This window comes from Glycine soja, chromosome 15 (assembly GCF_004193775.1).
Source record: "Glycine soja cultivar W05 chromosome 15, ASM419377v2, whole genome shotgun sequence".
Classification (NCBI taxonomy): Eukaryota; Viridiplantae; Streptophyta; class Magnoliopsida; order Fabales; family Fabaceae; genus Glycine; species Glycine soja.
This window is the reverse complement of record NC_041016.1, coordinates 6,962,525-6,975,023: the sequence shown is the minus strand read 5'-3', so window position 1 is coordinate 6,975,023 and position 12,499 is coordinate 6,962,525. Positions and strand designations below refer to the sequence as shown.

At 31.2% G+C, this 12,499-nt stretch overlaps 1 protein-coding gene across 3 annotated transcripts; it reads left to right on the top strand.

Moving 5' to 3' along the window:
- Positions 1-623: 623 nt before the first annotated feature.
- Positions 624-7,426, top strand: LOC114387869 (auxin response factor 6-like). 3 transcript variants are annotated; one of them, XM_028348096.1, is made up of 14 exons: positions 624-1,475; positions 1,873-1,985; positions 2,404-2,502; positions 2,638-2,694; positions 2,790-2,945; positions 3,043-3,127; positions 3,257-3,347; positions 3,720-3,884; positions 3,969-4,091; positions 4,703-4,778; positions 4,948-5,095; positions 5,252-6,399; positions 6,491-6,681; positions 6,964-7,426. In XM_028348096.1, exons 1-14 carry the CDS (start codon positions 1,433-1,435, stop codon positions 7,160-7,162), a joined length of 2,694 nt encoding a protein of 897 aa, XP_028203897.1. In that variant the 5' UTR covers positions 624-1,432; the 3' UTR covers positions 7,163-7,426. The 3 variants fall into 3 exon arrangements, with proteins under 3 accessions (XP_028203897.1, XP_028203896.1, XP_028203898.1); XM_028348095.1 differs by having other exon boundaries at positions 5,249-6,399; XM_028348097.1 differs by lacking the exon at positions 1,873-1,985 and having other exon boundaries at positions 5,249-6,399.
- The last annotated feature ends 5,073 nt before the right edge of the window (positions 7,427-12,499 follow it).

Sequence of the window (12,499 nt, the reverse complement as noted above, 5' to 3'; positions counted from 1 at the left end):
ATCTCTTACTTTTAAAAAATCAAGAATTTTAATCCCTTTATTTTTTAATCAAGATATCCTACACTTTTAAAAAATCTTTGATTTTAGTCCTTGTTATCAATTTGAGACTTAAGTATGTAGTTTTTAATTTTTTTTAACAAATTAAACTTATTAGCAATCAAACAATTTTAAAAAAATCATCTGAATAACAAATAGACATGTGTTAATCAATATTTATAAAATATAAATTGATGTTTGAATTTTTTTTAAAGTAATAGATAAAATGTTTCAACTAAAAAAATAAGAAATTAAAATTATAAATTTTTTAAAAGTGAAAATAAAATATCTCAATTAAATAATAAAAAAAGATAAAATTATGAATTTAAAAAAATAAGGGAAAAATTGCATTTTAACTTATATTTTATTATAAAAACTTAATTGTAATGCTTTAAATATTTAAAAGACCTAATTGGATTTTCAAATAATAAAGAGATCTAATTAAAGTGTTTTAAAGGATCAAATTTTAAATTTTAATAATCGAAGAACCAAATTAAATATTTTAATAATTAAAGAAAAAATGAACTTTAAAATATAATTAAAAGATGAATTAAATAAAAATGCAAAACCCCCTCACTATCGTCAGAAAAAATGTAACACTCGTACAGACTCTCTTTCTCTCTCCCAAAAATAATGGCGGTTGCATTGTGACTGATTGGAGGAGAGAGAGGGTAAAGCTATAGTAGCATTGCCACCAAGCTAGAAGTAGTAGTAGTAGTAACATGAAATGACCAATGACCATGACCACAAAGAATAACCATAAAAACTAAGCACAAACACAACCACTGCTACTTCTACTTCCCATTTTTCCATTACCGGAAATCTAACGAGCCAAACGCTGACTCTTGATTTTGTACTACTACTCCTTACCAACGCTCTTTCCTCTCTATCAAACAAACACTGATCCTTTCACACCCTCTCTCTCTCCTTGGATTCGCTGTTCTTTCTCTGAGATCTGTTTGCTTTACGACTCTGTTCCTCTTCTGGGTCTCGTTGCTCTTTCAGATTGTTGCCAAACTTGGCAGAAAAAGCCACTTGTACTTCTGAGAGATTCTGTTGTGCGTAACGAGGACTTTCGTTGAGGACTGGAACCTGGGGTGTTGGGGGTTAAGGAAAACTAGAACCGAATGAGGCGTACTGCAATTGTCTTTTCTTGTGACACTGGTTTTGGTTGAAGGTTCATACGTGTGAATATTAATGGATTGTAAGGGGCGTGAAGTACTGGTACAAATATAACAGAGAATGTTATTCTGCAGTGGGAAGGAAGGGAGAGAGGAAAAGGCTTGTTTTGTGGTGGAGGGTGTCATTTTGTGAGAATTTCGTTGCGTAATTGGTAGTGTTGTGATTGTGGACTCGATTTTGAGGTTACTAATTTGCTTTAGCCTTTTTTGCTCAAATGAGACTTTCTTCAGCTGATTTTAGTCCTCCACCCCAGGAAGGTAAACACTTCTTCTTCTTCTTATTCTTCTTCCATATTTCATTTCTTCTTTGAAAATTTCACTTCTCAACCTTTCTGAAAACTGGTTCTTGCAACCTCAACAATTCTCGGGGGATTAGAGTGTATTCTTTGTCTTAATATGTTTAAGCATGCCAATGAAGTCTTTTGTACGTCTAACATGGCTGGTTGGTGCTAATTTTTCTAGGTGGGGGATGTGGAAATTGAACCATTTGGGCCATGGTTTTCTCTTGTTTATGCTATAGCTCAGGGATCAGAAAAAAAGTTTTTGATGGTTATAAAATCTTGGATTTGGCAAGAGCATATGCCAAAATGAGTGTGTTTTTGTTGTGGGTTCTTTTTATTCCATGTTTGATGACATTGGGAGTGGGATTTTGCAGGGGAAAAACGAGTTCTAGATTCAGAACTTTGGCATGCATGTGCTGGTCCCCTTGTCTCTTTACCAGCAGTTGGAAGCCGCGTGGTGTACTTTCCACAAGGTCACAGTGAACAAGTGAGTCAAATATATATGATGCTTGATTATTGTATTTGATTTGCTACTACCCCTTGTGGACATTGTGGTAACATTCTCTTACTAATGTTGAGAGAATAAAGGTATAATGCGAATCTTGTGTGTTTCTGGGCATGAGGATGCTCTCTTGTCTCTCTTGTCTCTGTCTCCATATTGCTTCTAATTTGGAGGATGGGGTGGGGTTTACTGTTACACTTTTGTTTAGCAAAACCTGTTTTTTTTTTCCTTCACTCTGGGGAACCATGTGTGGTTTTATGCTTAACTGGTTCCCAAGCTCAATTCTTTAGTCTTCAAATGTTGAAAGGCTAATGAAGTAACTTCACTTACCTCCAACATGAACTTTTTCTGCATAAACTACATGCACATATATATCCTAACTCTGACACTTTTTTTTGCTCAGGTGGCTGTGTCAACCAACAAGGAAGTAGATGCTCATATCCCAAACTATCCAAGCTTGCCTCCTCAACTCATTTGTCAACTTCATAATATGACTATGCACGTATGATTTGTTTACAATTTTTTTTTTTATATAGTAACAAGTCTGGTTTGTTTTGGCCTCAGATTATTTAATTTTTCCATTGTTGATTACTGCACCATGTGTCTTTGATTATCTGTTTGTTTATTTGGGATTCAGGCTGATGTTGAGACTGATGAAGTGTACGCTCAGATGACCTTGCAACCTCTGAATCCTGTATGATAAGTGATAACACTGTCTTAACTCTTATGTGATAACTATTGTTACAGCTTTTATAGTTATCCAGCTTTTATCTATGGCCGTGTTTGCAGCAAGAGCAAAATGAGGCATACCTTCCAGCAGAGTTGGGCACTGCAAGCAAACAGCCAACAAACTATTTCTGCAAAACTTTGACCGCCAGTGACACAAGCACTCATGGGGGATTCTCTGTGCCTCGCCGGGCAGCTGAAAAAGTGTTTCCTCCATTGGTAAACCTTTGTGAAAAAGACCATATTACAAAAAGTTAACTTATTCATCGAATCTGTTAATTTCTCAGGTCTTAAATTTATAATTATGACCTTGCAGGATTTCTCTCAACAGCCTCCTGCTCAAGAATTAATTGCAAGGGATTTGCATGGTAATGAATGGAAATTCAGACATATCTTCCGGGGTGAGTTATAAAGCTGAGTTTCCTGCAACTTAGTTGCAAATGTGGGAATTTTTCTTTCAGTATAAGACTTCTATGTTTCTTTCTTGTTTACAATGTTTGAAATTGGCTTTTATTTCTTTTCCCTTGCAGGCCAGCCCAAAAGGCATCTACTTACAACCGGATGGAGTGTCTTTGTGAGTGCTAAAAGACTTGTTGCTGGTGATTCTGTGCTGTTTATCTGGCAAGTAACTTTATTGTTTCCTGCCCCCCAAAGTGGCATGCTGCTATATTCTGGACAACATTAATATTATTCTGCATCCCCACCTTGGAGTTTCTCATCATTTCAGTTTAGAATTTTTCCTTTGGCTGATTGACTTTTCTCCTTTAACCAGGCCATGTGACTTGTATGTCATTTGGTCTGGCCATTCAAAAAAGAATACATCATTACACTGAAAACATTCTCATTGACTTGTGGCTCAGCCTTTAAGATGTGTCTGCTTCTTATTTCTTATATCTGATTGCTTTATTAATATAATATGCTATGTGATGTTAATTCTGTTTGTAATTATGTAATATGTTATCTTGTGTAACTCAAGTGCATTTTCTTCTATAGGAATGAAAAGAACCAACTGCTTCTTGGCATTCGCCGCGCTAATCGACCACAAACTGTGATGCCTTCTTCAGTGTTGTCAAGTGATAGTATGCACTTGGGGCTTCTTGCTGCAGCAGCTCATGCAGCTGCAACAAATAGTCGTTTCACCATTTTCTATAACCCACGGTAAAATTAGTACACTTTTGTTAAACTTTCAAATCATGGAAATATTTTCTTTGAATGACATTGTTTTCTTCTTCATAAATTCAGTGCTAGCCCTTCAGAATTTGTCATACCCTTGGCGAAGTATGTTAAAGCTGTGTATCATACTCGAGTTTCAGTTGGCATGCGGTTCAGGATGCTGTTTGAAACAGAGGAGTCAAGTGTGCGGCGGTAGGTTTTTAAAACTTTAGTATATACACTTTCCTTTCTGATGTTTGATATTTTAGTTAAGGATACAGTATTACTTTATAAAACAAACATGGTTGTCTTTTCCTTGTTACAAGGCATAAATTTATAGAAAGTTTTGGCTTCTTTGGAAAAGTGATTGTGATTTTTTTCATGGGAAATGCTTTAAATCATATCATTATGAACTTAAATTACAGACATTAAATTAGTGAATTTCAATTGTACTTGTTCTGTGCTTCAATTCATTAAACAAATGGGTTTTGTTCTAACTTCTAAGGTGTGGAATATAGTGTGTAAGATGTGACTGTGTCTAAAAATAAGGCAATATTTGTATCTTGTTTGTCATGGCTTACCAAACATTGGCACATGCCACCCTAAAGTATGATCATTATACTGAAATGTAAGAGAGATGAATCTCAGTGTCTCTGCTTGATTGAACCTCTGATCCTTAGTAATGCATGCCCTAGGTGAATCAGCTGAGTGTTTGGTTGAATAAACTCTTCATTAACAGGAAAAATATGGCCAACCATTTAGTAAAGTTGGTGATACTTATTATTATTGTACTTCTGTAATACTAATATATCTTTCTTGTGCAGATACATGGGTACAATAACTGGCATTGGTGACCTGGATCCTGTCCGGTGGCCAAACTCACATTGGCGCTCAGTCAAGGTTTGTAACGAAACACTATTGATATTTCATTCAAGTTTTATAATTATATTGGCCTCAATCTTACATTTCAGGTGTAAAATTTCTCGTATGTTGTCTGTTGTCATATACAGTTTCTCTATATTTAGGAAGGATTTTAAAAATTAAAACATAGCTTTGGCTTGGATTGCAGGTTGGCTGGGATGAATCCACTGCTGGAGAGAGGCAACCTAGAGTGTCTCTATGGGAAATTGAGCCGTTAACTACATTTCCTATGTATCCATCTTCATTCCCCCTTAGGCTTAAACGACCATGGCCTCCAGGACTGCCTTCATTCCATGGTGAGCTTCTTGCCACCTTTAGGGGGCTGACAACGTTCACTATTTTTTTTTTAAATTTTTCTAGCTAATAAAATTTCAAAGAGTGTTTCATTTATGCATTAATGGAAACTCATTCTCCTTGCTCTCCCCAATTTTTCTTGCTTGAAATGCTAGCAGGCATGAAGGATGATGATTTTGGCCTGAATTCACCTCTGTTGTGGCTCCGAGACACCGATAGGGGGCTTCAGTCTCTTAATTTTCAGGGGATTGGGGTTAATCCTTGGATGCAGCCAAGATTTGATCCCACCGTGTTGAATATGCAAACAGATATGTATCAAGCTGCTGCTGCTGCTGCTGTTCAGGACATGAGGAGTTTAGATCCTTCCAAACAGCTTTCTGCTTCCTTACTTCAATTTCAGCAACCACAGAACTTCCCAAACAGGACTGCTGCTTTAATGCAGGCCCAGATGTTGCAGAAGTCGCAACCTCAGCAGATTTTTGGAAATAATCAAGAGAATCAGCATTCACCACAATCTCAGCCACAGACTCAGGCTCATCTTCAGCAACATCTACAACATCAACACTCATTCAATAGTCAGCATCATCATCACCAGCAGCAACAACAGCAACAGCAAGTAGTTGATAATCAGCAGATTTCTAGTGCAGTCTCTACAATGTCTCAGTTGTTTTCAGCTCCTCAACCTCAATCACCACCTATGCAAGCTATCTCTTCCCTGTGCCAAAATTTTTCCAATTCAAATGGGAACTCTGTGACTACTATTGTTTCCCCCCTGCACAGTATCTTGGGTTCTTTTCCCCAGGATGAAACATCTCACCTCCTGAACCTTCCTAGAACAAGCTCTTGGATTCCTATTCAAAATTCAAGTGGGTGGCCCTCGAAGCGTGTTGCAGTGGATCCTCTCCTTTCTTCCGGAGCCTCCCATTGTGTTCTACCTCAGGTGGATCAGCTAGGGCAACCACATAGTACCATGTCTCTAAATGCTATTACATTACCACCTTTTCCTGGTAGGGAGAGCTCAATAGACCAAGAAGGGAGCAATGATCCACAAAACCATCTCTTGTTTGGTGTTAATATAGACCCCTCGTCCCTTCTCATGCCTAATGGGATGTCAAGCCTTAAGGGGGTTAGCGGAAATAATAACTCCTCAACCTTGCCATATCAATCTTCTAATTATCTGAATACTACCACAGGCACTGATTCTTCATTGAATCATGGAATGACACCCAACATAGGCGACTCGGGTTTCCTGCATTGTCCGGAAGATGCAGGACAAGGAAACCCACTGAACAAAACCTTTGTGAAGGTGAGTTTTTCCAGTGGGATTATATTTTTTCAATTTAAAGAAAATAATTATTCATGTATTGCATTTTTACTTAATACATTTTTTGTTACAGGTTTATAAGTCAGGGTCCTTTGGAAGGTCATTGGATATCACCAAATTCAGCAGCTACCATGAGCTGCGTGGTGAACTCGCTCGAATGTTTGGCCTTGAAGGCGAGTTGGAGGACCCTGTGAGATCAGGCTGGCAGCTTGTATTTGTAGACCGAGAGAATGATGTTCTTCTCCTTGGTGATGGCCCCTGGCCGTAAGTCTCCCATACTTCACATGCCTTATTCTTTATTCCTCTTCCTTTTCCCTTTATATACCAAATTTGAAAGTATAGAAAGAGAGGGACTTGTTTTGAATCATATGGTAATTTCCTCTTCAGAAATAATGGAATAGCATAAACTTGTATTAAATTGCTTTTTGACTTGGAAGTGGTGATGCTTTATATGTTTTGGATTTAAGTATCTTCATTTTTTTTTAAAATCTACGATCATGCCCTTTTTTTGTACATATTTGTCACACATTCCTTATCTTATGACAGGGAATTCGTAAATAGTGTATGGTGCATAAAGATACTTTCTCCTCAGGAAGTGCAGCAAATGGGCAACAATGGCCTTGAGCTGTTGAACTCGGTTCCAAATCAAAGGCTCTCTAATGGCATCTGTGATGACTATGTGAGCCGTCAAGACCCAAGAAATTTAAGCACTGGGATAACAACTGTGGGGTCTTTAGACTACTAATAGTCTGTACTTCTTCTATCATGTTTAATATTATTACCCTTGCTTCTCAACCCTTAGTGTACGGTTGGAAGCACCTTTGCCAAAATGTAGTTTATATAGCCTACTCTTTAGCCTTTGGATTTTGTTTTCCTGCTTTTTCCTGCTAGGACAATTCATAAACTAATACTGTAACTATATGGCATCTAGTCATTGTGCCAGCTACAATATATACGATACTTAATCCGTTAGGAAATCAATGCGTGAGATAGCTTCTCTTAACTTGTACGGAACTTTACTTTCTAGTTTGGTTTTGGCTTAAATGTTTGGGGTGTATGATTTGACTCATAGTATACTAGGCAATGGAGTGGAGGTGATGTTGACCCTTGAGTTTTTGTGTCATCAAGATATTCGTGTGGAGTATTTATTTAGTTTTGTTGATAATTAATCTTCATTAAAAAAATTTAATTAATTAGTTTTAGTTTGATTTTTTATTTTTATTTTATCTTTTCATTTATAAAACTTGAATTCGAGATTTTGCTCAAGGAGTTGTTAAACTTTGAAGAGTTTTGATTGAATTGTTTGGTAAAATCTATAATTATGCATGAAGATAAATAGTCCAATTAAGATGGTAGATGATGTTGGAGTACTTGACATGGTTGTGTAATGGATAAATGCATTTGAAAAAAAAAGGAGGATGTGACCCTTTGACAATGAAGAGGACACCAAAGCCATGTGATGTGTCTCTCTGATCATACAGGGATGGAAAACAAATCACCATGTCCTTCTATTAATGTTAAAGTGGCCCGCTTTTGTCGTGTTCTTGGTTTTGGACATGCACCCTTTCACCTTGGCTGGTAATGCTTTTGCTTCATCAATGGCAAAGTGAAAGCTGTGTGCATTTGTCCATTTCGATATTGCATAATCATATATGCCCGCTTCATGCTCTAGTGTCCCAAGTATTTGGAATATGTTAATAATCCAAATTCCTCGCTGCGTTGTCTATGTTCACGTTTCATGGAATGGAAAACATGCAGAAATATCATTGGTTCCTTAATGCATTGGTTACAAGTTGAACTTAATAGGATAATCATTGTTAAGATTAAAAAAAATTGAATTAACAACTTGTACTAATTGATTCAGGAATTGACTAGCCCATCATTAATGGGAACTGTAGGGGTGGTGGCTGGGATACCAACTGTACATGAGTTATATATCTGACTTTTTTTTATTCATCTTTCTCTTTATTAATGTTAGGTATAAAAGTGAATAAAATTCAATGAGAAAAGCGGGCCTACCTCAAGATCTCAAGATCTCTCTATATAAATAAATTTTGCGAGTCATTGAATAGTCAATTTTATAATAACCATTAGATATTTTTATTTATTTATAATAATTGTATTTAATAAAAATTAAATTACTCACATTAATGCTATAAAGTATACAATTTTAATAATTAAAAATAATTTTTTTATATTTTTTATATTAAGCAATAACATGCTATTTATTATATGATGTTAATAATTAGATATTAATTTTGATAAATTAAATATTATATTGTTACCTATGCACATATTTTAAATTAGTTACTGTAAAACATATTTTAAGAAAAATAATAATTTAAAGTAATAATTTTACAAATACATATTTAAATTTAAAATAATTCATAACATTTAATAACAAAGGATATAAACTAATAAATAAATTAATATGTATATGTATATATATATATATATATATATATATATATATATATATATATATCAATATAATTTATTTTTTAAAATATATTTTTCAATCAAAATTAATTCAAGTAATGATTTAAAAGTAATGAGAGTAGTTGATGAGTATTTGAGTTAATTTATTCAAATCATAATTATTATTAGAGATATTATAATAATAATATATTTATTTTAAAAATAATGATATATCATTAGTTTTTTTCATTCTAAAAAAATTAACTTTCAAATGAAAATATATTTAACTTTATTATTTTATTTTATAAAAAATCTAAATATTTTATAGATATATAAATATATAAACATTATAATAATAACACTGAATGCTATATTAATATTTATTGTTAATTTTATTAAAATTGGAAACTTAGTTACTTTAAAATAAATTTTATAAAAATATTAATTAAAAGTACTTATTTTATAAATATGTTGTTTAGTGTAAAATAATCATAATTTTTTTATTAAGAACTAAGAATATAAATTAAGAAATAAATTATTATATATATAAGTATAATTTTTATCAAAGTAGTTATTAGAATATATTTTATGAACAATTGTTACAAATAAGAAGTTTATATATATTTAGCTAATTTTAACATAATATTTTAAAAAAGTAATAAATTATATATATATATATATATATATATATATATACTTATTTTTGATATAGAATTATAACAATTATATTAATAATAATCATTACCTTTTTATAATGATAAATTAAAAAAATAGCGAATAGAGTTCTTTTAAATTCATATATAATGATCAATTTTATTTTAATAATAATAATAATAATTGATAAATTTCATTGTAATATTTTAATTTAAGTGGTAATGAGATTAAAAATGCATAACTTCAACAATATCTCATAGTCATAACTAATATTTTAAAATGATTATAATATCATTTAAAAATAAAAGTTTTATTTTTACAATAAAAATATTTAAAAAATATTAATTACAATCACACAAAATTTAAGTACATTTAAACATAACATTCACAATAACAAAAATAAATACTCAAATTTAAATAATTATAAACTTATATTATATATATATATATATATATATATATATATATATATATTTAATACTTGGAGCAAGAAGAAATAAAAATTATTTTTAATAGGCTTAGTATTAGAAAAAACATCTTCTCAATTAAAAATATAATTAATTATCATCCTCAGTTTTAACAATTATATTTAATATTTTAAAATGAATTTTATTAATGTATATTTTTTATATAAAAATTAAATAATTTAATCAAGTATTGCATTATTCTATGCTTATGTCTAACGTGAGGATATTAGATAAAAGAAGTCGCAGTTAAATATAGGCCAAATTTTGAAAATTCTTATGAGATTTTAACTTAACAACTTGATTTTTTAAATGTTTTCATATTGTGAAACGTAATGTAAATCAATCCCTTTTTCATATGTAAAATATTCAGTGTAGAAAGTCAAAATGAACGGTTTGATAAATTGAATGAGTGAGAGTAATTCAGTTTTGAATTATTAGGATATTTTCTAAAAATTATATATGATTGATGGGGCTTTTTGTATGAGTCGTTTGTTTGAACTTAATAAACAAAATAAGTTTAGAAGGTGCTATTTTTAAGTCACGGAAAAACACAAACAATTTTCTTTTTTGTGTGTTTACCCTTATTGAAAAATTTAAACAGTTTTTATAGTTTTTTTAAAATTTATTTTAATTAATTTTTTCTTATAAAAAAATGAACAAATGAACTAACAATGTAAACACTAATTGCAGCATGTTTCTACATTTTTTTAAACAAATTTTAAGTGAATTTGACGTAAAATGTGGACTTTTGACGCAGATCCAACCACATTATTACCCAACTGGATACGGATTCCCTAAAGATGAATAAATAACTGCATGGATTGTTGTTCAATTTTTCACTATCCAATAATTTTTTATTATATTTTTCCATTAATGTTTTATTTAAGTATATATATATATATATATATATATATATATATATATATATATATATATATTAATGATTGAGATTCATGCAACTGAAAAAAAAAACTGCAGGAGATCTTGATCCTTGCCCAACTAGATTAGTAGATACACAAAATTACTTATATAAATAAAAATTCAATTTTATATGATATCGGAACAAAATTGAACGTACGTACGACCCCAAAATTTTACATATCTAAATTATTCTTTACCATAAATTTGTTGGAAAAAGAAATTCTTAGAACGTGTTGATGTCGGCAGAGATTTGACAGTGAGAACTTCATTCTCACACCGTACATATATGCAGTGCTAGCTATAATTCATTTAATCATTTTAGCTTCTACTAGCTTGTCTTTTGAAAATTGTTTCACATTTTGAATGAATGGAAGGAGTTAGGAAGGGGATGGGTAGAAGGAGCCTACTTTGGGGTTACCTTTTTTGAGTTGCGGCACTGGGAATGGGTTTTTTTTTTTTTTTTTTAACTAATTAGGACAAAATTTTACACAATTTTTTAATTGGGAGTATATTTTGAAAAATTATTCAAAACAGACTGGTAACAGATATTACGACTTCTAACTCAACACCTGTTATGATCTTTTTTTATTTTGTTTATTTATTTAACTAAAGTCGTAAAATTATTTACAACTCAGTTTAAATTTGTTTTTATGAGTCGTAACACATTTTTTTTCCTTTTTGTAAACCTATTTTTTTTTTAATTTATAATTGTTTACGATTTTATTTTTATTTTAAATAAAAAATTTATTTAAATATATAATAAATAATATTAAGTTAACTTACTTATTAGTATATTTTTTATGATTTTATTTGATATGTTATTATTTTATTTTAATATTTTATTATTTAAAACATGTCATGATGCAAAAAATCAACATATTACTATCTCGCATTATATTCGCATGTATGTTCGAGAAACAGGAGAATTTGAGGTTCAATAAATTATAAATACGCGACTTGATCAACGAGTAGTGACATGCATTGTCAAATTGAATGAATGATCGTGTGATTGTGAACAATTTCAAGCACTTCGACTACCTTGCTCGCATGCAATTGCAGCGTGTGTTTTTTGCAATTTAAATTATGATGACTTTGTTGATCCTGTATACGAGTTGAAAAATATTTTTAAAGTTTATCAACATCATTTTCATTCCCTTGGAAGTGAAGACACATGACCTCAATATTTAGGTCCGTATTTTATGGCTGATCCTTTAAAACGACGAGACACATCAAGCAGGTCGGCCACTACTCGAATACATAATGAGATGTACGAACCAATTTTAATTTCAAATAGGTATAAAAAATGCTCATTATGTAGAAGTGAAGGACATAATCGTACTAATTGTCCATATAAACAAGTACACGACTAAAATAATTTATAATTTTTATGTTTTTCTTTCATTTGTATTGTGCGTTTTATATTAATGTATTAATTATGTTATTTTTAATTTTTATTGATAGATTATTTAAACTTTAAATAAAAAATATTTAAAGTAAACTATATTAAAAAAATATATAACATGTTTTAAATAATAAAACATTAAAATAAAATAATAACATATCAAATAAAATCATAAAAAAATATAATAATAAGTAAGTCAACTTAATATTATTTATTATAT

Excerpts from the sequence above, each read along its gene's own strand:
- LOC114387869 (XM_028348095.1), top strand. The coding sequence starts at position 1,433 with ATGAGACTTTCTTCAGCTGATTTTAGTCCTCCACCCCAGGAAG. Across the intron at positions 2,946-3,042 it reads AAAAAGTGTTTCCTCCATTG|GATTTCTCTCAACAGCCTCC; the intron begins GTAAACCTTTGT and ends ATGACCTTGCAG. Across the intron at positions 6,682-6,963 it reads CTTGGTGATGGCCCCTGGCC|GGAATTCGTAAATAGTGTAT; the intron begins GTAAGTCTCCCA and ends ATCTTATGACAG.